This window comes from Pleurodeles waltl, chromosome 6 (genome assembly GCF_031143425.1).
Source record: "Pleurodeles waltl isolate 20211129_DDA chromosome 6, aPleWal1.hap1.20221129, whole genome shotgun sequence".
NCBI classification, from domain to species: domain Eukaryota; kingdom Metazoa; phylum Chordata; class Amphibia; order Caudata; family Salamandridae; genus Pleurodeles; species Pleurodeles waltl.
Window position 1 is genome coordinate 692,910,135 of NC_090445.1, and position 26,423 is coordinate 692,936,557.

The 26,423-nt window shown below is 44.2% G+C and overlaps 1 protein-coding gene across 2 annotated transcripts in view; it reads right to left on the reverse strand.

Annotated features, from left to right (window-relative positions):
* Positions 1–1,796: 1,796 nt before the first annotated feature.
* The window catches only part of BUB3 (BUB3 mitotic checkpoint protein), a 75,689-nt gene continuing 51,062 nt past the window's right edge, over positions 1,797–26,423 (reverse strand). For both annotated transcript variants that reach the window (XM_069239138.1, XM_069239137.1), the window contains exons 5-7: positions 24,929–25,087; positions 11,951–12,128; positions 1,797–4,578 (exon numbers count right to left, since the gene is read on the reverse strand). In XM_069239138.1, the coding sequence (XP_069095239.1) occupies positions 4,358–4,578; positions 11,951–12,128; positions 24,929–25,087 (558 nt within the window). In that variant the 3' untranslated portion in view covers positions 1,797–4,357. The remainder of the gene's footprint in view (positions 4,579–11,950; positions 12,129–24,928; positions 25,088–26,423) is intronic.

The window sequence follows — 26,423 nt, forward strand, 5'->3', positions numbered from 1 at the left end:
TATGTAGGTAAAAGGCAGGACATGTACATGTGTTTTACATGTCCTGGTAGGGAAACACTTCTAATATCGTTTTCCACTACTTTGAGGCCTGCTTCTTTCATAGCCTGACACTAGGATTGCCCTCATACTTTGAGTGGTAGATTCTGATCTGAGAGGGGTAACCAGGTCATATGTAGTATGGCCAGAATGGTAATAGGAAATTCTATTTATTGGTGAGGTTGGATTTAATATTACTATTTTAGCTATGCCACTTTTAGAAAGTGAGCACTTTTCTGCACTTAAAACCATCTCCGCCTTACAGCCGGTCTCCAATCAACATCTTGTCTGTGCTGGTTGACAGCTCCCTTGTGGATTTCACCCAGACAACCACAAAGGGAACTCAGTCACATCTGCACACTGAATGGATCTTCCTGGGCTGGAAGGATGTAGGGCCTGACACATTTCAAAGGCCTGCCCTCACACAATGGACTGATAACCCCTCACTGGGACCCTGGCAGACTGTACTGGGCTGAAAGGAGAACTTGTGCACCTCAAAACCCACTCGGAAGTCTCCCCTACTTCAAAGGCATTTTTGGGTAAATAAACTGGGTCTCTGACCTCACCAACTCAGACACTTCTGGAACAGCAACTGAACTGTCAGAAGACCTGCCTGGCCTCTCTGGACTGCTTTACTGCAAAGGACTGTTGCCCTGCTGGCCTCAGACTGTGCTGGAAGGACTCTGCCTTCCCCCAAAATGCTCTCCCGGGGCTTGGATTGAGCTTGCCTCCTGTTCTGAAGTCTCAGAGACAGCAAAGACTTCAACTACTAGCTTTTTGCTAGTACCCGACTCCAGCAACGTCACAGTTTGCTCCTACACCGTGGACCTCGCTGCAAACAATGATTACGGCCTGCAACCCAAGTCAGACGTTGCCACGACTCCATTGATGTCACTCAGGGTCATCGCAACACTGCGAAGATGACATCACGTCCTGACAGACCGGAAACGATGCATTGTGGACACCGCTGCATCATCTCCCCTTGCATCCGGACAGAGCAGACACTTACCTCCACCTGCTTCGCAGCACGGAACAAACACCTTTCCTCTGAAGCCGTGAGGGACTGATGCTACACTGACTCCATCGATGCCTCTTTCCGACTCCATGCGACGTCCTTGATTATTTGTTTTCAAAAGGTACTGTACCTGGGGGTCCGTGACCAGCACCAGTAGTGTCTGATTGTTGGGAATGACTACGCCAACGAAGCCGTGATAGCCCCAGTTGGTGCTATTGTGTTTTCTAGTCACTTTAGTTGGATTTAACCTTTAAAAATTCATAACTTTGCTTGCGTACATTGGATTTTCGTTGTTTCAACTGTATTTTATTCAGATAAATATTCTCTATTTTTCTAAACCTGTGTGGTGTTTTCACTGTGTTATGGTACAAGTTCTGCACAAATACTTTACACACTGCCTTCTAAATTAAGCCGGACTGCTCAGTGCAAAGCTACCGGAGGGTGGGCACAGGACAATTTGGATTATGCTGTGATTTACCCTGACTAGGACTGTGGTCCCTACATGGACAAAGGTGTATACCCCTGCCAATTAGAGACCCCATTTGTAACAGGACTCATGGTGGAGCTCGGCATCCATAAAGGTGATATTTGTAGAGGTGCACATAAAGGAATCTCAATTAAGTTTACAGGTTTTGGGATGTAAGTGGCAGCGGCTGGAGAGTCCATTTCAAGTATGTACCTCTATCAGGTTGCATAGGTAGTCCATATTAACCATAGGAACCTTCAATAAAGACACCAGATAATGTGAAACTCAAGGTCATTTATTTATTCAAAACTGTACATTATAAAATGGCACAGACAGACAGTGGACATAGGTATAGTCATCTTAGCTGCACATAAACAGAGAAGAGTAAAACACAGAAAACAGAAGTATTCCAACAAAGGAAAAACAAATGGATGAACAAATAGAAAAAAGGAGACACACAAAGGTCTTTAGGCCTTACACTGGAATTCTATAATCTACTATTCCATACTTATGAAAGAACTTTGCAAAGGTCCTATTTATTGGTGGAAGTGGTCGCTGAGGTTTGCAGTGTTACAAAACTCTGTGGCGCTCAATTTTGGCCTGAAGCCCAGTTAATCACAATAAACATCCCAGAAATCAGATGTTGCAAACGTTTCCATGTGTCTGGAATATCCAAAATTACACTTTTATATAGGTTTGTGATGGTAATTACGGAGTTATTTTTTTTTTAAAGCAACGGTTACACCAATGTGGGCCTCGCACTACACTTGCGTGGCTATCTTACTGTGATATCTTTGGCCAAAGAATAGCTACTAGAAGGTATTCATACCCCAAAAGCACTTTGCAAGAAAGCAGACCAGTGACCTTAGAAAACCTTAAGATGATTCTGACAGGCATTACTGCAACTAGAGTGTAAGCTACCAGAGAATGGAACATTTCAGTGGGCACAAGGGAGAACGCATATGCCAAGAAACCTTGTTAATGTTGCAAAAATTAATTTACAGATAGAAACAGGTCCAAATAGCTGCCTGCTTAAATACATTGCAATTAGCAGGCAATTATTCTCCGAAGCCACAGCCTGCTCGGTCTTCACACAGCCCATTAAAAGCTCCCACAATCTGCCCTTCTGGGATCAATTGTTTGTTAATAAATAATTGTTTGCAGTGGTGAAATGGTATCAGCAGGTTTTTTGATTAGTTTTCATTCAGTAACCTAATAAAACTGTAACCCAATCGGCATCCAGCGAGTCAGTACCCACCCTTACTTGGCTCGTCAGTCCAGGAAATGGCAAGCCATCTGCTTCAGAAGGAAGCGAGGCCAAGAGGAAGCGCAGTCTAATTGCGCATTAACCTTCTCAAGAGGAGGCAACTCAGAGCTTCAGCAGAATCGGTCACAGAGCCAGAGGTACACAATTGTGCAGTTCAAACTTCTGCAAGATATATATTGATAATTTAAACTGCATTTTTGGGTCACTGGGGTGAGTAGAAGGTACAGTGGCTGGAAAAACTGAACAGCTCAGACAACAGGAGGAAGGAGTTGGGTTGTAATTATTGGTTGAATGCTCAGCTGGTAAGGCATGAACAACAGTGTGTCGCTGTGCACCATTCTTAGTTTACACAAAGCAGTAGGGCTACTCCATCAGAAATGCAGAACTCAAAATGCTCTATGAATTTCATTCCATTGCTCATGAAGTTGAGGTCACATCTTTAGTAGAGAGAGTTCTAAACTGAATTAATTTCAAAATATGGCCATTTCGTAACTGTGTGAACCATTGATGTAGCCTTCAATCTTGGCGAAAAATACATACTAGATTGTCAAATGTGCTCACACACCTGGCATGGAATATATCTGCAATCTGAATACCCAACTAAAAGTTAACATTACAACACAGTAGCAACAAACTGTGCGTTGGAAGCTTGTGTGGTGCGATACACCTCCAAGCACAAGGGGGTGAGATGTGAGGGTTTTAAGAATCAAAGGCTTAGTGCATTTGAAGGCATTTTATCGGGATAGGAATGTGGTAGCATAAAGTCTTGCGAAGTAGGGGTTTCAAGATCCTTACCTTTACAATGTATTAAAGCACACTGATATGTTGTGTCAGTAGGTGGAAAGAACTAGTATTAAGAGGCCCATCAACAAGTTGAAATTGCAGGACGTCCTTATACAATAAACACTGGGAAGTAGTTCCATGGCAGTGAAAAGAATGATCATAAAAGGTTGAGACTCAGACCACAAAATTGTCTCTAAGAGGGGAATAAACCTTAAATTCACTAAGGGCTTGGAGATAGACAAACATTTGAATCAACACCTTTTTTTCTGGCACTCAGCTCATTGGAGGAGTGCTGAAGGATTCTAAAAACCTAAACCTAAAAAAAAACAAAAAAGTGAGGAAATAAAAAATGAACACTTGCTTGCCTAATGAGACAAACGAATCAAACACTATACTGAAGCAGAATATAAGGTCTATGGGACGTTGAGTTATAGGAAAATATTCAAGCCCCTACTTCCTTCCTAATCTGCTCCCTTGTTAATGTATTCTGCAAATCAGTTGGCTGGCTTTGCTGTGGTATTTATTATCTGTTCTCCAAGATTTAATAAGAGATCACTTTCCAAACTAATGATGAAACATCAAATGTTGCAGTCAAACACATCCATACATTAAAAAGTAAATGTAATCAAGTAGAATTGAAATCCACCAATGTCCAACTGTACGCTGAATGGCTAGGATGGTCATTATGGTGTGGTACGTCAGGTATGCAAATGCAGCACCATCTGCCAGCACAGCCTCCTCAACATTAAGGAGTTCTAGAGGAGGAGCTGAGAACATCTTTGAGGTCACTTCATTTGGGCTTGGTCTCTGCATCAGTCACTTGGCGAATGTAAATGGCATCTTCTGGGTGCTCAATGTCATCCATCTCAAACATGTAGGAGGCAGCGATGGCCAGAGTGGTGCCATCGTTGCTGAAAGCAAGGGAGGCAATGCTGGTAGGATAGCGATGGAACTGACACAGTCGCTTCTTATTAAAGGGATCCCAGATGTTAACAAACCCATCAGAACCACCTGCCAGAGAAAGATCACATATCATTAGTTTAAAACTGGAAACTCCATGTACATTAACAAGTATAAAGATGCCATTACTTGATACTTATAACTTTAATTAGTACACTTGGCTCCCCATTCCATAAACACAGTGATGGATCACCCATAGTGTGTCAAAACAAGAAGATGTGCCATAGCATTAAAACTAGCTAACCAGGCTTTAGAATCTTAGTGGAATCGTCAGGCTGTAAAGCAGAAGTCCCTCACCACTGAGTCATCAGAGGTCATTTCTGGCATGCATATATATTTATATGGTGTCCGTCTGCTGTTCCATCTAGACTACAACCTAGACAGAGCCAGTAAACAGGGGGACAGGCTAAAAGACAGTTCGCAGAGGTGTACGCAGAATGCCAATACAGCAGCTGATTGTAAACAGGCACAGGGTAGTTTACATAGCAAGTTGTATGGACCACAAGTAAAATATGTCTTTTTTTAAATGCTGAGCATACAGGTACATTTATGTAACATGACTACCAATGGTTCTCACCATGACAAAGAAGACTTCAACCTGTGAATCTATCAAAGATGCAACACTGGAGAAATACTGAAGCTATCCAAAATGTCTGCATCAAAGGAGGAGAAATTAAGCTAAGAAAGATACTGATTGAAAAACTATAGGAAAAGAGAAGTATCCTTTTTATCCTGCATAGGCTGTTCCCAGATGCACATGGTTTGAAACAGAATAGCAAGCAGTGTTTTTGTGATGGCCGGGCTGTGTGAAGGGGTTATCACTGGAACAAGTTCCACAGGAGCATCCATTCGAAATGGGTCACTGATCCAGCATCAGCATCCATAGCAATGATTCAGGTGCATAGTTTTTCATGGTAGCAATCCGCAAATCTTTTTCGTATGTATTAACACATCATCATAAAAAGCATTGTGCATGTTCACCTTCTAGGTAATCTAGGCACTACAGACAGCTAGTGATTTACTACCCAAATCACTAGCACCGATTTTAGCGACCTTGGATTGTCAAGCTGATGAGGACCTTCCAGCATCTGAACCTCTCACTGTGTAAGAGGACAAGCCTTCTCACTGTGAACGACTGTTTCAAACTGCACCGTTTTGATTTTTCCTGAATTGCCTTGTTTTTCACAAAGCTTGGGCAACTCAGCAAGGATGCTGATTGAAGGGGTGGGAGGGTGGGGGAGGGGCAGGTGAAAGCAACACAAGCACCAAAGCACAAGGCCCTGCAGCCCAGATGGCACACTCAAAGGGGAACCCGAACATATGCTAGAGGGTGCCCACTGAGCAGGCTACCAGTAGTAGTAGCAGCTGGCATATACCCTTTCACCTGCTGAAGTGACTTCATTTGAACAGGTCAGTAGATCAGTGTGGCTATCCCTTTATGAGCCTTCATTGTAAACACTAATAAGAGCTCAGGAGTGAGGGATCTGATTGTTTTTATATTTGAATGACTTTCCCCTCATCCGATATTCCACTAGTTTTCCTCACTAGACCAAGATATCAATCAATTAACCAAATTCATTGATATTCTTGAGGGCTATGAACAGCATATCTATGCTATCGTATTGAATGGTACAATCTTACCTTTCCCATGGGATATTGTACATTCTCTATTGCCACTATTGATTGACATTGTTATCGTGTAATGTACTATAATACTATAACTGACACGGTCCAAATCAAATACTGCAATGTAAAGCACTAGGACAGCACCGGCTCAGACTTATAAGCGCTATATAACTGAGTTAGCAAATTGAATATATGCACGCCTGGAAGAGGAGTGTATCAATCATCTATATGTAAAATCCTCTAAATCTCTCTTTGGCTATCACTTCTGTATGTACTTGATGGGTTGTCAGATGTGGCATGAATGTAAAAACAAAGTGGTCAAGTGGAGCACAAGGTGCCAGTTCCATGCCATAGTGCCAAGGGGACATACAATTATCTGCATAGTTAAGTCCTCTATCATAATGTAGATATCTGAGAAAGTTTATGGAACCCAGTTTCAGCCCAGACAGGCCACCTCTTTGGCAGAGAACAAAGAAACAAAAAATGTTTTTCATTATTTTCCAAAGCTGACTGCAGACCTGCCCCACTAACTTCTGCTGCCTGCAGTGTCTGACCAGTCACTCTTTGAATCTACGATGGAACCATCTGGTCCTCTATTGGAAGCAGTCTGTATATTTATGTTAGTCCACTCAGGAACCTACAATGGCTCTCTGCAATAAACACATTTCTGGGGAACATTGGTGCCTACCTCCACCACTCCTTTGTGGAGTAGTTGTAAAAGTATTTGTTGCACTCTGGTTTACACTGAGCACCCTTGGGCGAGGGTCTGTGCCAGTGCCTTCTGAACTGGATATGCAGTGACCTTTCAGGACCAGTTCAGTGTATTTTTCTGAAACTCTCCAGAAACTCTGGTACACCACCAGGTGTTTGACCTGGAACAGGATGTTCTTGCTGCAACTTGATACTATTTTGCCTCTTGCCTACATAGGCTGGAAACAAGGCAAGAATGGAAAGCACTGCTGCTGTGACTTGCCCTGAAGTATAGGAATCTGGTGGTGCAGAAAAGAGCTGCCTGCTGACCATACAAGCAAGAACAAGGGCAGCAAACAACTTTTTTTTAAAGTTCTCACTAAAGTGACTCACTAGGAAGCCACAAGGACCACTGAGTCCAGCTGTACAGATCCAATCCAACGAGGGTTAAACCCCATAAAAGATATTTGAAGAATGAGACTCGTTTGCCATATCGTTCTGGACTGCCCTGTATAACTGTCGACTGTGTGAGGGCACTACCATCTTATTTTATTGTGGTGAGAGATGCAACAGTAGTTCCTGCGAGGAGAGTGGTTTATGTGCCCAAAGATGCCATACTCAGATTTCCAAGTTAGATACTAATGAGTCATGCAAGTAGCATGACAACTGAAAAGATTTACTGGGACTGGCCAGACATTCACATGCTAATGGCCCCTAAAGCTTGGTGCCTTTTGTAGTTGTTGAGAAGTGGGGAAGAGGTACCAAGGGTGGTAGTTATTTTATTTACCAATTAAAACCTTAAAGAAACTTCCGAATTTGGAGGGCAGAGGGGGCAGTTACAACTAGTCTTTAAACTGTTCTCAATGCCCCATCACTGACCGCTAAAGAACAGTAGCTCAGTTAACTGAACTATAAAATTCTGCGACCCAATTCTTTGGTCCTCTTGAATTCATTTCTGTGTGATAGAATTCATGTTCTTTAGTTACATTATGGCAGACCCATCAGTCTAGGCTCAAACCCACTAATTTCCACCCTTCCTTCCAAAGACACCGGAAAGAAAGGCAAAGGACCGGCATATCCTGCCATACTTGATGCATTTTATCGTTCTTTATTGCACCCTTGATCCAGTGATTAGGATCTATGTAAGAAAAAGTAAGGAGACACAAAAGTACTACATCCAAGTCAAAGTCAGCATTCTGAATTTTCACAGGATTCTTCCACAGGATAGCGTTCAGGGGCCAGAGGAGTTTGGAGTTAGAAGTCCAAGATATGCATGAGGCCAACCTCTTTTTCAGGATTAAGAAATTACAGGAATAACAACCTCTGTCTTTCTCACAGATTGGTACACCCTCAATGGTAGTGTTTGGGGGCAAAAAGATTAACTTACCTATGAGGATTGACAGATGCTCTGATGAAATTTGTTCTGGTGTGGGAGGGACAATATGTGGGGGAGTAGAGAAATTTAAAATATCTCCTGTTTGAACAATTTGCAAGAGCCATCTGTCAGACATGATGGATCGACAACCCAAGAGGAAATTCTGAAACCGCAACCCTCACTAGTTAAAGGGGTTTATTGTCTGTTGTAACAGGGAAAGTGGACTTGGAAGACAAATGACCCCTGCTGGCTCAAGCATTGCATGCCAAATGTGCCTCTGCATCACGGGCTGGGATGTCTGACGCATCACTGGCTAGGAAGACTGCCTCCACCTATTTGCCAGCACTATAGAAGCAACTAAATTTCCAAACAAAATGCAGAAAGTGTTTGCCAGGGGTCAGAAGCCACAAAAAAGGTGCTGTAGCTCTGCTTTCTTTAATTTCAAAGCAGAGTCCACGCTCGCTTCGAAGGCGTGTGACCTATCATAGGATACGTCCAACAGCAAAGCCTACACATCGCTAATGCACCTCATCCAGGCATGTATACAAAGGAGAACACTGGTAATGGACCTGCCAATGTAATCAATGGTATCCAAAATGGCATACATAACTTAATAGGCCAAGTCCAGTCAATCATGTAAGTCTGAACGAGAGGGGGTGAAAGATACTGCTGGAAAGATCTTGCTGACCATGTCCCAAAAGGCATGCACATTATCTGTCCAAACAGACTGAGTTTATGGGTTGTAGTGCCAAGATGGCAGAGGAACTAAAAATGTTTACCAAAGACATCAACCCTTCTGGATTCTTAGATTCTCTATTTAGAGGACTGGTTGAAAATAGGTCAGGGTTCACTTTTTTGGTTGCAAATTGTACAATAAGACTTTCTGTAATTGAGTACTTTGTGACAAAATCCAGACCACCAGGCGCCAGTCTGACATCTGGCCACCTGCAGGCTAGAAAGGAGACAAGATCATTTTAAAAAAGTAACCATCGAGCATCTGTGATGGCATCATTAAATGGAAAGTGGAAGCTCACTGGAAACGGTTTCAAAGAGTCTCTGCCGAGACTGAGTATTCTCTTCGAACCCCTGCTGTTGGATGTAAAGTGTAAATGTGTTATTGGCCATCCGGGGAAGTCAATGTGCAACAGGTATGAGCTAGAAAGCAGGGTATTTTTATGTAGTGCATTTGGACACACTTGTTGACAGTTTGAGGATCAACTCTAGAATTTGGAAAGGAAAACGTTAATTTCCCTGTAAGCATCTGTTCATGGAATATAGTGCTGTAGATTCACATGCTGTGCACTCCATCTAGTGCTTTTCTTTGAAGAAGTCTTTTGAGTAAAAAAAAGATAGAAAAAGATACTGCAACAGCCGAGGCATCCAGGGAGGAGGGTGGGCACATGTGAATCTATAGCACAACATACCACAAACAGATGCTTAGAGGGTAAGTAACAATTTTCCGATCGAGACGTGTGGCTGTAGATACACATATTTTGCATAGACTAATACAGTCCTACCAAAAAGCGGTGGTTAGCCTGTGTGTGTTGCAGAAGATTGAATAAGTATGAACTGCCTGACCAACATTAGCTTGCTAGAAGGATAGGACATCCACACAGTAATGTTCTGCAAAAGTGTGTGGTGTGGGCCAGGTAGTTGCTTTGCATGTAACATCTATAGGGATGTTCCCCACGAAGGCCAGAGAGGCTCCTTTCTTCTGAGTAGAGTGCACTCTAGGAGGAGTAGGTAGAGTCCTCTTAGTATTATCATAGCATGCCTGGATGCATTTCACTATTCATCTGGCAATGCTTGAAGAGGGAGAGGATGAAAAGTGTAGGTCAGTGGTTCCCAACCTGTGGTCCTTGGACCCCTGGGGGTCCGCGAAGCCTACCCACAGGGTCCACGACTGCTTAGGAAATTCAATATTAACAGATTATGTCCCCAGCTTTTAGTAATGACTCAGTGGAGGGGTCCCCGGATTCCAATAATGATTCAGTGGGGGTCCCTGACTTCCAGTAATGGTAAAGTGGGTTCCACAGAAGTCAAAAGGTTGGGAACCACTGGTGTAGGCAAATATCCCTGACCAGTTAATCCATAGTGCATTGCTGCTGCACTGTAGGGGTGGGAACCAGGAGATGAAGTTTGGGCATTTGGTGTTTTCTGCTGTTGCAAACAGTATCTGTTGGAAGCCCCACCTGTGAAAGTAACAGGGGGCTTGCAAGTGGAGTTCCCACTCATGGACTTATTGCCACATCCTGCTGAGGTTAGCAAAATAGTTGTCCATTCCGGAAGGTACACAACTAACAAATTAATTTTGTGGCGGAGACCCCAATACCAAATGCTTTGGCATAGTTGCGACAGCTGTGGAGTGTGCCCCACGCCTTGTTTCTAAAAGTAATATGTTGCTAACCTTGACTGCCAGATGAGGTATGAAAGCCTTCAACATTAGGTGAATGGCTAAGAGTTCCAGGGAGTTGATGGGGAATCCCAGGTGCTTGGCTTCCCACTGGCCCTGTACAGTCAGATCTTTTAAATGTGTGCCCCATCCCATATGCGAGGCATCTCCAACATTTCTCTAGGGAATGGAGTTGATGAAGAGTACCTGCAACAGGCTGTTGGTGTTCCATCACTCTAGACAGAGAAAAGTGCCTTCATCCTGAGACCACTGTTGTGCTTATTATTCTTGCAACGGATACATGTGAAGCCTGGCATGAGCTACTACGGCAATGCAGGTGGCATCATACATAGGAGGCACATGACTGTTTTGACTGAGTTGTTGGTTTGGTTGAAACAAAGGGAGTAGTGTCTAAAAGGACTAGATCCTGGCAGGATTTGGATAGGTTATCTCTAGCTCTGAACTTAGAATAGGGCTAGATCTAGGAGGGGTTAGAGGTGGAATTTTGTGGCGTTGATGGTAAACCCTAAGGGATGAAGCAGGTCTATAGGGACCTGTGTGTTTGCTGCAGGAGCACTGATGAGCCATTTGTCCAGATACTGGAAAACGTGGACGCCCTGTCTGCACAGTTGTGCAGCCACAAAGACAAGGCACTTGGAGGACACAAAAGGCATAGTAGTTACCACAGTGGGGAGCACTTTGAACAGGTAATGTCTTCCGCTGACCGCAAACCTAATGTCGTGGCGATAAGCCAGATGTATTGACCCCCCACCTGTGTCAGTGAGGAGAGCCCTGAGGTGTGATGTCAATAGGGTCCCCAGAGAAGTAGGTGGGAGGGTGAAGGCTGAGGAACACAGTAAGGGATATTCATGTTTGGTGTAAGGGCTTGTAGCCTAATCCGCAAACTTGCACTGTTCTGCCAGAATCAATGTCCAAGGCCTCCTTAAAGGACAGCTGATGGTTTTTGAAGGAGGAGGAGGGAAGAAAGAGAAAAAAAAAAGAGGAGGAGGTGGTGTGACATCGGTGTTTCTGCCTGGAGTCAAGCTCCTCATGCAGTTTATGGAGAATCAGCTCAACTGCGCTGGTGTATAATTTGGTCGTTGAACACTGCTCAGATTAAAAGCGATGTCGAGGAAGTGACGTACTCATGGACTGCTGGACTGGCAGAAGGTCTTTAATCTGCAGATCAGGGCACAAACTTTTTTCAAGGAAGAAAGCCTCTTCATTGGCAGCAGACAGGATGTAACAAATCAAGCTTAAATAGCGCAGGCCTATTTGCATTATTTGGGTACAACTAGGCTTTTGGGAGATCATGTGCTTATATACGTGATACTACATACCTGTTGCAAATGTGTTGTGCTGACTGTGGAAGGAGACAGCATTGACAGGATAGATCTGTTCAATTCCATTTTCCTTAAGTCTGTGACACTTAAAAGCATATTTCTTCTTCTGGACTTCGGCACTTGGATCCAGGTATTCCACGGCCACTCGTCCTTCAATGGAACTCAACACGTAACCCTGCACAGAGTGATAGATTTTGTACTAAGTTTACAATTCATCAAGAGGAAGGTCAAAAAAAAAAAAGAAGACCAAACATATAAAATAGCATGCTTCACTAACATCTGGAACACATACTACTTTGACTGCAGCAGTGCAAAGACACCATGCAAAAGGTGGAGCACAGGCAACAGGAGCGCAAAGGAGAAAATCACTAGTCACAGGGTCCTGTGATTCATTTTTAAAATCACTCATTTTATGTAAAGTACAAATACACAACCCTTATTATGAGGAAACTGTGTGGGTCTGTTAAGTACACTGTAAGAAACATACTGGACTGTACACTAATTATTCACCCCAACATTAAAAAAAAAAAAAGTACATCCCATGGATATTATTATAGGTACAAGCAGATACCTAAATAAAGGAACAATGAATACGTAGTACATAATGTTAAAAAAAATTATTATAATAAGGGAGCAACAGGTGACATATTGGCAAGCCACTCGTGAAACATTCCACTGAGTTGGAAGGATGCTGCAGTTTCTAGCTTCTGCAACACATTGCCATACCAGACAAACCTATTTAAAGGAAAAAAAAAAAAAAAAAAAAGATAACATACACAAAGGACCAATGTTTCAGGTGATGTGTGCTGCTTTTCATTTTATAAAGACTGGACTAGCCCAAGAAACATTGGAGATTTCAAGCTGTTTAACATGACACATGAAAAACATAACCGACTATACTTTGAATTCTGGGACTTTGTGGCCCTGTATTTATAATGGTACAATACCACTAATACCAGAAGGCACAAAATTAAAGAAGGAATGCATAAGCCTCAATGTGTATTTCCTCTGGGATTACAAAAAACACTTTTAAGTGCCCCTTTTTACAAACCTCTAAAACTTAAATGAAAATGCTTTCTCTCTGATGCACGGTGTTAAAAACGCAGGGCATGCTTAACCTTAGATGACAGTCTCATGTGACAATGATTCACACGTCCTTAAAACACGCTATTCTGCAACAATCAGGTGAGGCAGCACAGAAAGAGGCCATTTAAAAATATCAACTTGTCCCTGATGAGAAGTGGGTCAGAGAAAACGTGTGTACTAGATTGCAACTAACCAGCACTCTCACCCAGCCCTTTCACCAAACCAGGAGCATGCATTCATTTACACTAAGAATTGGGACGCCTGGATAGGCCTTGAAAACCCGTGAGTGTTCGGGCAAATGCAGGACATTGGGACAACCTACATCGGGGGCATGTTGTCATCAGTTTCTTTCAGATATCAGTATGCGCCAAACACAGAGCCTTTGCATACTGGCCCAATCTAATTATCAAATCTCTAGCTGCAATCTTTTCAAACGTTGTCCAAGGGAGTCCATTCCGCAGAACAGGAAGGAAGGTGTGTCGGTGAGGAATCTGCAGGTAGTGTTTTCACCAGAAAAAGCATTGCAGAAGGTAAATAAAAGTATCCACCAGGAAAACAAGTTAACTGCTGATTCCCCCACCTTGTGAATAGATATCAAAGCACCAGGAAAACCCTGCAGGACCGAATAGGCAAAGTGCCCCTCCTGATGGACCTGGCTATCCAAGATGTAGCTTTTTGTGAACATGTCAACTGACACACACGCTGCAGCCTGGCAGATGTCCAGTACAGGCACTTTGTGCGTCAATATGGTGGAAGCAGCTTTGGCTCCGGTGGAATGAGCCGGTGAGCCTTCCAGATGCTGTTTCTTAGCCAGTCCATAGCAGATCTTTAAGTGAAGGAGAAAGCATCTAAAGATAGTTGGTTTCTCTGCTATTGTTCCTTTCATTGTTGTAGAGAACCCAAAGAAAAGTAAGTTGTGGACTCTGTGGCACCTGGTGTGATCAACGTAGAAGCTCAAAGCTCTCTTAGGGTCTAAGCTAGGAGCCTTTTTGCCTCCTTGGATGGATGAGGAGGGGCAAAAACCGCCACCAGGATGATACTGCCGGATGTAAAAAAAAAAAGGGCATGACAACTTTGGTAGGGAACACCTTAGTCTGCAATACTTATATGTCCGGGAAGGAGGTGTGGTACAATTGTTGGACAGAATGGGACTGTAGCTCATGCACGCAACGAGAGGATGTGATTGCTACGAGTGAGGCATTTTTCATGGTTAGTAGCCTCAGAGGATTGCTCCAAATACAGTGCACATTAGAAGTCAGAGAATCAAATTCATATGTTATAGTAGGGCACCACAAGATGTTTTGGTGTAAACACGTAGTTCAGCTCTTTAAAGAAGCGCCTTACAACAGGTGTTTTCAAACAGATGGCTGATAAGGTAACCGTGGAAAGGCTGATAAATCTTAAACTGTTGCAACAGCGAGGTAAAAAGAAGGATGTCATAAGTGGGCTTGCAGGGATCGAATAGGTCTTAAAGAACTTACTCACCTTGAGTAATGCATTATCTCACAGAGACAATAATATTTCTTACCTCTGAAATTCCTCAGGCATCAGACTGTGACTGGATGATTTTTGCGTGAGCATGTAATGCTATTTTAGATTTAGCCATAATTTGAACATGGACTCCACTTTGTGCAAGTGATTCCATTTTGTGCCCCGCTGAGGGTGTAGGCCAGCGCAGGTGTTTTTCCACACACAACTTGCTTTTCTCTCCACAAGAACAGGGTCAGACAGTGCTGGAACATATTATGGGGGATGCGGACTAGATACAAGTCCACGAGGCTGAGACTGATTTTAATCAGAGGAATGTACAAATGTCTCAGAACAAACACTGGGAGCCTGGCCAGGTTCTATGGGTGTTTTCGATGCAGTCGAAGTACAGCCAGAGTTTAATTCCATAACAGAGGGGCAGGGGGTTCCTAGAACCTTCTCCTCGAGTTGGTTTAAGGTATAAAAGAATGGGAGATTTGGCGCTAAGACAGAAACTTGCCTGTGGAGCAGACACGCTGCCCAGGATCTCTTGATCCCCAATCATGGGTCTCCTGCTTTGACTGATCAAGAGTTTCCCCAGTCTAGCTGACGATGAGGTCTACCCCCATAGTGATGCATTTTAAATTTTGATTATTTAGCTTATGTATACATGTTCTGTTGATATATTGCAAATTTCTTTTTAAATCTTGACCACTTAATATTTTTATCTTTCTTTGTATATACATACGTGTTCTGCTGCATTTGAGTTTATGCTTATTCTCATATTTGTGAGACTTATTTACTATTTGGGAAGTGACATAATAAATTAATTATTTAGACTAAGTGTTGCATTCTTTTGGCATCGTCCTTAGTTCAAGTGAGAGGAATACCGAGCAGTACTCCTGCGTGCGGTTGGGTGGCTTTGTAAGTGACAAAATCACCTACAGGGAGTGCAGAATTATTAGGCAAATGAGTATTTTGACCACATCATCCTCTTTATGCATGTTGTCTTACTCCAAGCTGTATAGGCTCGAAAGCCTACTACCAATTAAGCATATTAGGTGATGTGCATCTCTGTAATGAGAAGGGGTGTGGTCTAATGACATCAACACCCTATATCAGGTGTGCATAATTATTAGGCAACTTCCTTTCCTTTGGCAAAATGGGTCAAAAGAAGGACTTGACAGGCTCAGAAAAGTAAAAAATAGTGAGATATCTTGCAGAGGGATGCAGCACTCTTAAAATTGCAAAGCTTCTGAAGCGTGATCATCAAACAATCAAGCGTTTCATTCAAAATAGTCAACAGGGTCGCAAGAAGCGTGTGGAAAAACCAAGGCGCAAAATAACTGCCCATGAACTGAGAAAAGTCAAGCGTGCAGCTGCCACGATGCCACTTGCCACCAGTTTGGCCATATTTCAGAGCTGCAACATCACTGGAGTGCCCAAAAGCACAAGGTGTGCAATACTCAGACATGGCCAAGGTAAGAAAGGCTGAAAGACGACCACCACTGAACAAGACACACAAGCTGAAACGTCAAGACTGGGCCAAGAAATATCTCGACTGATTTTTATAAGGTTTTATGGACTGATGAAATGAGAGTGAGTCTTGATGGGCCAGATGGATGGGCCCGTGGCTGGATTAGTAAAGGGCAGAGAGCTCCAGTCCGACTCAGACGCCAGCAAGGTGGAGGTGGAGTACTGGTTTGGGCTGGTATCATCAAAGATGAGCTTGTGGGGCCTTTTCGGGTTGAGGATGGAGTCAAGCTCAACTCCCAGTCCTACTGCCAGTTCCTGGAAGACACCTTCTTCAAGCAGTGGTACAGGAAGAAGTCTGCATCCTTCAAGAAAAACATGATTTTCATGCAGGACAATGCTCCATCACACGCGTCCAAGTACTCCACAGCGTGGCTGGCAAGAAAGGGTATATAAAAGAAGGAAATCTAATGACATGGCCTCCTTGTTCACCTGATCTGAACCCCATTGAGAACCTGTGGTCCATCATCAAATGTGAGATTTACAAGGAGGGAAAACAGTACACCTCTCTGAACAGTGTCTGGGAGGCTGTGGTTGCTGCTGCATGCAATGTTGATGGTGAACAGATCAAAACACTGACAGAATCCATGGATGGCAGGCTTTTGAGTGTCCTTGCAAAGAAAGGTGGCTATATTGGTCACTGATTTGTTTTTGTTTTGTTTTTGAATGTCAGAAATGTATATTTGTGAATGTTGAGATGTTATATTGGTTTCACTGGTAATGATAAATAATTGAAATGGGTATATATTTGTTTTTGTTAAGTTGCCTAATAATTATGCACAGTGATAGTCACCTGCACACACAGATATCCCCCTAACATAGCTAAAACTAAAAACAAACTAAAAACTACTTCCAAAAATATTCAGTTTTGATATTAATGAGTTTTTGGGTTCATTGAGAACATGGTTGTTGTTCAATAATAAAATTAATCCTCAAAAATACAACTTGCCTAATAATTCTGCACTCCCTGTATATAGGCGCCACCCACGCGAGTGGATATCAGTTACTTTTCACAACTTTCCACGCAAGGAGCGCAGAGCCATGAAGTACCCCAACATGTGTGTCTAAACTAGGGCCCAGAAAGGCAGTATCCTTATGCCTAGAAATCTGTCCGCAGAGCAGGGAGGCATGAGTGAATCTGTAAGGAATCCGCAGTACGATATTGTCTCCACCAGAGAATGAATTACCAAATGTAAGTAACTTGTTCAACCTGACAGAGAAATCTAGCTGCAGATACCTCACCTTTGAGCAGATAACCAAGCAATACTATCCCGGTAGTAGGCTGCGGACAAATTTGTCTGGACTAAAAAGTCCTGTAGGACTCAAAGAACGAAATGCCCATCTCTCCGGACTTCATTATCCAGGCAGTAGTGTTTGGCAAACATGTGCAGTGATGCCCATGACATTGCCTGACAGACGTCCTAGACTGGGAATCCACGTGCCAATACACTGGTTGCAGTCTTTCCCTGGGTAGAATGGGCGCTTAAACCCTCCAGAGGCTGTTTCTTCACCAGAGCATAACAGATTTTAATAAAGAGAACGACCCAGATTGAAATGGCTCTTTTCTGTACTGTCTGAACTTTGTTTGCTCCAACAAATCCCACAAAGTGTTGGTCCTCCACCCGGAACTCTTGTGTGGTCAAGATAGAACAATGCTCTTGCTGGGTCCAGGCGGTGGAGTCGCTTCCCTTCTTTGGAAGGATGCAGAGGACTGTAAAAGGTGGATAGGGTGACAGATTGCCCCAAATGGAATGGGGTCACCACCTTTCGAAAGGAACAGGTAAATGGGGAGGTTTGGATGACTAAGCCTGTAGCTCACTTACCCTCCTGGCAGATGTTATTGCCACTAGAAAGATGCTAAGTAGCGGGAGGGGACATCTGCCCAGCAGCTTGAAAAGAGCACACATGATGCAGGTGAGTACCAAAATTAAGTTCCCACTGAGACATGATAAAGGGTGAAGGGGGAAACATATGTGCAAGCCCTTTGAGATACTCATTTACAATATGAGATTTGAATAAAGAGGGTTGGTTAGGTAGATGCAGGAAGGCAGACTGAGCAGAGAAATAACCCACAAGAGTACTCACAGCGGTGATGGGCAAGGGTAAGAATAAACACAAGAACATCAGAAAGAGATGCAGGAAATGGGTCAATGGACTTTTCAGTACAATACCATTTTTTGCCCTCAGCAGGCGCACACCATCTTGGTGGAGGGACGCTTGGCAGCCAGAACAACATTACAGACTTCAGGAAGGTCGAAGGCATTCAACTGTCACCCGCTCAATCTCCATGCAAGACGCTGTACAGTTGACAGGTTTGGGTGGAGGACCCTCCCCTGCTGCTGCAACAGAAGATCCTCCCAAAGGGGCAGCCTGAATGGAGGATCTATGCTAATTTTCATATGCTCGGGATACCAGACTCTCCGTGCCACAAGAATGACTTGGGTTCAGTCATTCCTGATCTTTTTAAGAAGTCTGGCCAGATGTGGCATGGACAGAAAGGCGTACAGAAGGCCTGAACTCCACTTGAGATGAAAAGTTGACATTGGGCGTTCTATACTAAGGTGAACATATCTAACCAAGGCTCTCCCCACTGCTGAAAGTCCTTGCGCCACCTCCGAATGGAGACGCCACTTGTGATCCGCTAAAAGCACAAAGCGCAGATGAACTGAATGTTGAACAATGCAAAAATTCACCCCCCTCAGTCAAAGATCTGGGTTTAATCCATTGTTTTTTTGCTTCCCACACTACCTTAGTTTGGACCTAGCAGTATGCAAATTAGTTTTACCACCATCATAAGAACGGCTGATGGAGGATCATCAGTCCTTACTCAGAGAGGAAGATATGGCTTTCTTAGCCAAGGGAGCTAAAGAGATGGCTGCGATATCTGAAGTAGGCAGTGGGCAGAAGATTCAAAGGGGAGGGAGTAGAGTAGCCCCTCCGAATAATATGCAAGACCCATATTTGTCGGATGTAACGAATTGCCAGTGGAGGAGGTGATGCTGGATTCACTCTCCCCCAACTGGGCACCCATGGTCTTGCAGAAGCAGACTAGGAGGGCTTAGAGGCTGCAGCTGCCAGGGGTTTGGTGGCAGACTACTTCAGGCTGCCTGACCCATGGAGTCAGAATGCACTATGTCCTCGCACAGCGTGGGAAGCTTTCGCCGTACAGTGGCTGGCATAGGGATGATGCGGTGGAACGCCCCTTCTGTAGACACGAAAGGAGCGAAAAGCAGACTGGGAGCAATGGTTCAGAGAGAGGCCCAAGGTCATGGCCGCAGCCTACGAGTCCTTGAAGCAATCCAGCGCAGAGTCCACCTTCTCCCCGAGGAGATGGGTCCAGACGAAGGGTATGTCCATGAGGCTGGCTTGGACATCCTGTGAAAAACCAGACATGGAGTCTAAGCCACCGTTGACTAAACAGCTCTGTCCAGTGTGGCAGTACTTGTGCAACCGTATGCCACAGAGCGTGGGAATAACAGCACAAAAGGCTTGCAGTGATCACTGACCAAAATGCTAGGCAGGCAGAAGAAAATATCTTCTTTCCCAAGGTATCCAGCCTTTTGGACTCCCTGTCTGGGGGAGCGGCAGGTAAAGTGCCATGGGAAGTTGAGGCAAGGACTACCAGGCTCTCAGGTGTGGGCTGCTGGTTAAGGAAACTTAAGTCACCTGGGGCAAAGCGATGGCGGCAGGCAATTGTCCTATTCACAAGAACCCCTGTGCTGGGTTTGGACTAGGTTCCCAGCAGGACATCAGTCAGTGCTTTGTTCAAAGGGAGCGGGAATTCTGAAGTGTAAGTTCCAGGTTGAAGCACTTACATCAAGAAGTTAGTCTTGACCACTACCAAGGGAAGTTTGAGGATGAGGACCTTTGCTGCCCTCTTCACCACCATTGCATATGAGGCACCCTCCTCCGCAGCCACAGGAGGAGGACAAGGCAAACCAGTATCTGGATAGGTGTTCACTCCACTGGCATCTCCTAGTTCCTCATACCAGTCTCAAGATGTTCCCAACTTGTATTCTGAAGAGTCCAGTGACCCCTCCCATTCTTCTCCTAAGCCTGGCTGCTTGGGAAAAAAGCTTAGGGAACGACTTAGGACAAATGGGCCATGTCGGCACCGAGAAACAGTTCTGACTCAGTCTTCAGGGATGAGAATTGGGCTGGCGCCTCCAGGAGCACTGGCAGCGGGACCAGCAACTGGGAAGGTCACGTTGGCACGGCCAGTGCCGGTCCAGATTGGATCCACAGGGGCCCATCTGAGCAGAGGCCGAAGCTGCCGGTGCGGAACATGATGGGCCCACCTCCAACTCTACAGGGGCCAAAGGCATGCCGGCTGCTCAAAGATGTGCTGCATGGCCTCAACAAACTCCCTTATCTGAGAGGGGGTTGCTATGGCGCCTCGAAACATAGGAAGGCTCTAAGTCAGACCGGGCAACAGCTCTATAGGTAACAGATGTCACTCTGGCGCTAACAAAGCCATGTGGAACCAAAGTCTCCTGACGGTGCGCAGGGGTACTGCTCACGCAAAAATCTTACAGATCCAGTCTGACACCTGGGGAAATTTAAAAGTAAGGAATCTGCAGGTAGATATCTCCATCAGACGCAAACCACACTACAAACTTCTGCCAGCATCCTGCAAGGCTGAGCTAGGTGGAGTGCCGCCTGGCTGTCAAATTGAGATTCACTTCCTCGGGAGGAAGGACAAAAGCAGTAAGCAGTCACTGCTCAACCTCTAAGCATGAAGGTGCAAGTTTTGCAGGCTCGGGTGCAGGATCCTACCCTGCTGCTCCGACAAAAGATCTTCCCAAATAGGCGACTGGACCGGAGGACAGATGCTCAAGGCCATAACTTTTAGGTACCAAACTCTCCTGGCCCAATCAGGAGACACTAGGATGACTTGAGCCTTGGCATTCCTAATCTTCAGTAGTTTGATCGGTAGAGGAAGGAAGGTGTAAAGAAGTTCTAAGCTCCAGTCCAATCGAAAGGCATTTCCTATTGAGAATTGCCTTGGAAACTCCAACCTGTAAATGTCCGGACACTGTGTGTTCTTGGAAGTGGTGAAGAGATTCAGACAGGGTTTTCCCCATTGCTGGGAGATGCCCTGCATCACATTAGAGTGGAGTCACCATTCGTCAGCAGACAGGCAACAGCAGCTGAGTTTATTCTCCCTGAAGTTTAGAAATTCTGCCAGATATTGTATGGCCAAGAAAATGCTACAATGACGCCAGGTCCACTAGGGTCTCTTTGAGGACTCTATTGAATGGAAGCAGTGGTTCTAAAGAGGTCTACCTGGGCTGTAAAATCTCAGTCAGTACATGTCTTTTAACCTCGAATGAAGGAAGAAGCAGGAGAAAAAGCACTTCTGCCACTCTCCTAAATGCCATGGTGAAAGAGGAAGATTCCTCCGTGGAGGGGCCAGGTGGAGAACTGAGACCATTATTCAGAGAGGTATCAAAGTGGCTGGGCTGCTGGAGATTCAAAAACCAGAGTCTGCAATATACTTGCAATTAGTCAGTCGTCATGTGGCACAGGTCTGCAAATCTCTTCGGCAGCAAATCAGAATGTGGTAGAGGTTGCGCTGGGAGCAAATTTGGAGGATGCAGTGGATTTGCTTCAGAGTCCGAAGGACTACGGGTTCATCCTCCACCATCTGCAACGTCGACATATTAGGAACCTGAGTGGTATTCACTGTTGGAGATGGAGCCAAAGCATTTGTCAGCTCAGGAGCTGGGACGTCCAGCAGAGTGGGATCAAGAGTTGCAGGTGGCACTCAGGACAGATCCTGCTGCACTAATGTGACAGGAGTCCTCCAAGATCCATGGGGCCCAAAGGAATGCCAGTGGTATTTAAGGGAGTTTCAAAAATGTACAAGATAGCCTGTTTGAAGGCTTGAATCTACTGCTGTGCCGCTGACGGACGTGGGAACTCTGGGTGGATCGGGACTAGTGTAGGAGTCATATCTGTGGTGGATGACCACGATCTGGAGGTACCTTTATGTCCAAGCAACATCTCAAGACTGGCTGAAAAAGAGGGAGCGAAGTTTGGACTTCTTGTACTTTTTTTCATTTTGACTTGAGTGTGATGAAGCGCTCTTAGGAATGGCCCCTGGACCAAGAACAAATCGGAATCCTCGACTTCCTATGGTGCTCGTCAAGAGTTTAGCCTTGTGGTCCCAGTTGGCCTTCAGGTTAATTTGGCCACTTTTGTCATATGACTTGTAGTTGCGCTGAGGCACCAGAAACAGATCTTGTGATGGTCAGTCACTGCCATTGTTTTAGTAAGAGGAGTCCTTTGCACACTGGAAAACATTTCAAGAGAATTTTCTGTAAAGTGACAGAAAATGAAAGACAGATCTGCTTAAAAGGTGCAGAAAGAAAGAAACTGACGTGGTGGTTTCATTATGGCCCGGTCACTTTCAGGGCATGTCAACTAAAGGGTGGAGCTGCAAAATGCCACCTAGCAGAGTGCGAAGGAAGTGCTGAGAGAAACATTCTCCGTATCCAGCCTGGGGTGTTCACAAGGTGAGAAATATGTGGTGAAAACTTTCCATCAGAAAGTTTACTCTGTATAAAATTAGCTCAAATGAAGCTAGTTGCATCATTTTGGACATCTGTTGCTGGAATGCAGGACAGGTCAGGTGTACTCAAAAGAAGGAAATTGCATTTTTATTCTACCACAAATGCATATACACGTTTTAAAGGCTTGGGAACAAGTGAGAAATCATGCAAGACTTGTATCCAAGTTCTTCTGACTACTATTTTAATCGACAATGGCTTCCATTTCATGCAAAACACATTTCCAATACGTGGAAGGAATGGAGAAGTTACACAGTATGTGTACGAGTGAGGTAGAGGGCAAAGCAAGGCTATGCGAATGTCTGAGGTGATACATGCAATTTGCTCCTGCAAGCAACAGAGCTTGGCTTAAAAAAAAAAAAAAAAAAAAAAAAAAAAGACTGCCTATAGTGTCATTTGTAAAAGTTGTATCATTCCTGTCTAGGTTGAGTTGTTAATGACCCTTATTACAGCAATTCTAATATTCTGCAATGCAGTACTGTGATTATATTCTGCTCTCCGACAGGGAACTTAAGAGATATCACCAATGTCGATTAAAAAGAGCGCTGTAATTTTAAGTGAGCCGCAGAAGCCAGTGTGTTTATGTGAAGTTCTTGAAAAGGATGGAATTAAAGTGGAAACTAAAATGCCCTAGTGGTACACTATGTAGGAATATTTAGATAATGAAAACAAGACTACAAAAAAATAAAAATCGAGCACTGTACAAGAGGAACGGGAACTGGGGGCAGTACATACAATACATTGTGCCACTAGCTGTTAATGATGGAAGATTTCCTTAACTGGAGCGGATTACTTGTTAAGGGAACATTTTGTGCCATGCAATTAATTAACATTTTACACTTCAGTATATGGAAGAAACAATTTGTTGTTCTCAGTTGCCAAAACAAGCGTTGACAAAGCCTGGTCTACTGTGGTACGAAGGCAACAACGACGATGGGAGGAGCAGGGAACTGAGCAACCAAAGACAGGATGGTGGGGAAGGAGACAAGCAAAACAGAACACAAGTTGAAGCATTGCTCGTGAAAAGTAGACCTTTCGATAGCAATTACTTTGACATTTACCAAGATACAGATTTTTAGTATTATTAAACCTTACACGACATTTCACATGCATAAATTGGTTCCGCGCAGTGCCTAGTCCTAGCCAACTGCAGATTACCAACTAACCAGAATTAAGAGCCCCAGAAGAACAGCCCTCAGAGTTGGATGTCAAGCAAACTTAAAGCTATTATTTAGACAAGACAAAAGATTGTCTAAATGGCCAAACTGAAGACGGGACAGGAAATTAGGACTACAGAAACAGCTCGGACATTCGTTTCCTGTTCAATTTTTAGTAATCAAAATGTGAATGAGCAACAGTCCTTTCTTAAAATGTCTACTGCTGTCAAATGGGGACCAGTCCACATTTTACCCATGCAGCATTGCACAGGTTAATGCAAGTGTAATTCCTGGTACTTCATTTCAAGTTCAGAAGTGGAAAGATAACAGCGGCAGCAACCATATTTCAACTTCTGACATTTCAACTGGAAGAGAGGACCATATAGTCACTTAGTTACAACCCTAGTTACAGATAAAGAAAAAAAAAACAACATGCAACTCCAGTATCCTCCCCTTGTAAAGTGCCAAAAACTAAGAGGGGGAAGAATAGCGTCTGCCAAGTGTCAACTTTAAAGTGGTATTTACAAATCCATACAGTTCTTCACAGCGCACAAAAAAACATATCTGATGTGTTCTACTCCAAGACACTGTGGCCGGAACTTACTTACCCAACAAATTCCAGCCGTTCAGGATAATGCACCCAAATAACTATTATTGGCATCTGCCACCTTCATTCATCTATATTATTGTTCATATACGTTTTGGATTTAGACTGAACTAGAAACAGACTGCCCTAGCTATGCATATCAGGAGCAGGGGGCTGGGGAAGACCGAAGGGCTTAAAAGACTGGCTGCACTATAGACACGGAAGAAGTTTGCTATTTTTGCGGGAGGACTGGCCAAGAGTTAGCTTATAATATGCAGCTCCTATTCTGGTCCCTATGAGAAACAACTTCCCTTTTGTTTCATAACTGCTCATTAGAAGGTCACTGTTAGCAAAAAAAGGGGTCAGAGGAAAAAAAAGATACCCTTCTGTTTAAGAACAGCACCAGGAAAGGTTGTCACTGCTAAGTACTGGATTGAAAGAAAGTTAAATAGGATTACATCTGATTCGTGTGCCCTAGATTGTGCAGGTCTACTACAGAAGGAAAGCACATTGAATGCATACTGGGAGCAAACAGGCAAGCCTTTTGCGTTGAAATGAGGAGCTTGTTCCTTACCTGCTTGTTTGGGAAGGCCCGGATGCACCGCGTCTGATATTTGAGGCTGGACTCTCTTCTCTGCTGGACGTAGCCCATGTTCCTTAGGTCCCACACCAGGACTCTGCGGCCCGCAGTCCCCACGATCAGTCGATCTCCGCAGACAGACAGCGTGTAAACCTATCCAGAGAAAGAAAGACATCAAGCAGCAGCTGGGTGGGGGTTCATCCACGTCAGGATGAACAGCTAGTTCGTAATGGTGCAAGTTAACCAATTCATGCAAACTACGTCAGATTAATTACCCTTCCCACAGTAAAAGATTGAGCTCAAGCAGACTCGATTATAGTTTTGATCTTCTATCGCCTCTGTTCTGCTGTACTACTTCCTGCCAGTTAGTTATCAAGGCACTGTGCACCCTGCGCACATCCAAAGACACTGGAACCTCCCATGGCTGATAGTGAGCATAGACACCGCAATCGGGATCTCCTTCTGCTTTTGGGGAAGCAACTACACAATTATACTAAATGGGGCCAGTCGAATGAAGTGGTGAACTCACTCCAGTGCATACAGCAAGACAAGCGACTCCACTCTGCCACACCGGAATCAATTTTGTTGCAAATGTCGGAGGCCCGGCAAAACACTCCGTTTCTAAAATGGAATATTTCACTAGATAATGCCCGAATTAGATTCCCCATTTTGTAAATGCTTGACTACTTGTGCTCCCCATCAAAAAGAGACGTTCGTCTATTGCACAGCCCGAGCAGGCAACGATCCCATTAAACACCAGCATCTAAGAATCCTTGGCAGATATCATCCATAGAACCGTCAGTGCAGAGCAGAGTGTGACGGAAGCAGGGCAACGCTATTTTTCTAAAGAGCAGCAGTTCAAGCATTAAAACCCGAAAAAAGCGTGCGTGGAGGCGTTCAATAATGGACACAACTACAAACCCTGGGACAAAAGTAACTCACCTAACAACTAACAGGTCAGGACAATGGCAGGCGTGCGCTTACCCAATAAACAGTGAAGGGACGCAGAATAGAGCGGCACTCCATACCAAAACCAAGCCGTATCAAAGGCAAATTCACTGAATCAATTGGCTAGCCGAAAAGCGCTTCGACGCCTCGTCAGGGGTAGTAAGCGCTAAATAAATACTATTACAATACAATAAGTCACTGCCGGCCTACAGCCATCCTCTTCGAGACCAGCTCACTGCACTCTCCTTTTGCGGACAAGGACCTTTCCCACTCCTCCCAAGCCTCACTCTGCCTTCCCAATAGTCTGATAAAAGCGCGCAGCCTACACCAAGAGGAAAGGAAGGCAAAGAACTACTTTTTTCAGAAACCACTTGCGGGCAGAATTTCGTCATCTGTAAAAGAGTAATTATTTAACAGCAAAAGGTTAAAGGGCCGATAACTTGCCACGGCATGATGGTAACCTTAAATAAACAGGTCAAAGGCATGGGTCTTTGTCACTTCAAAAAAGACTGACTATTATACTACATCCTCTGAATGGGAA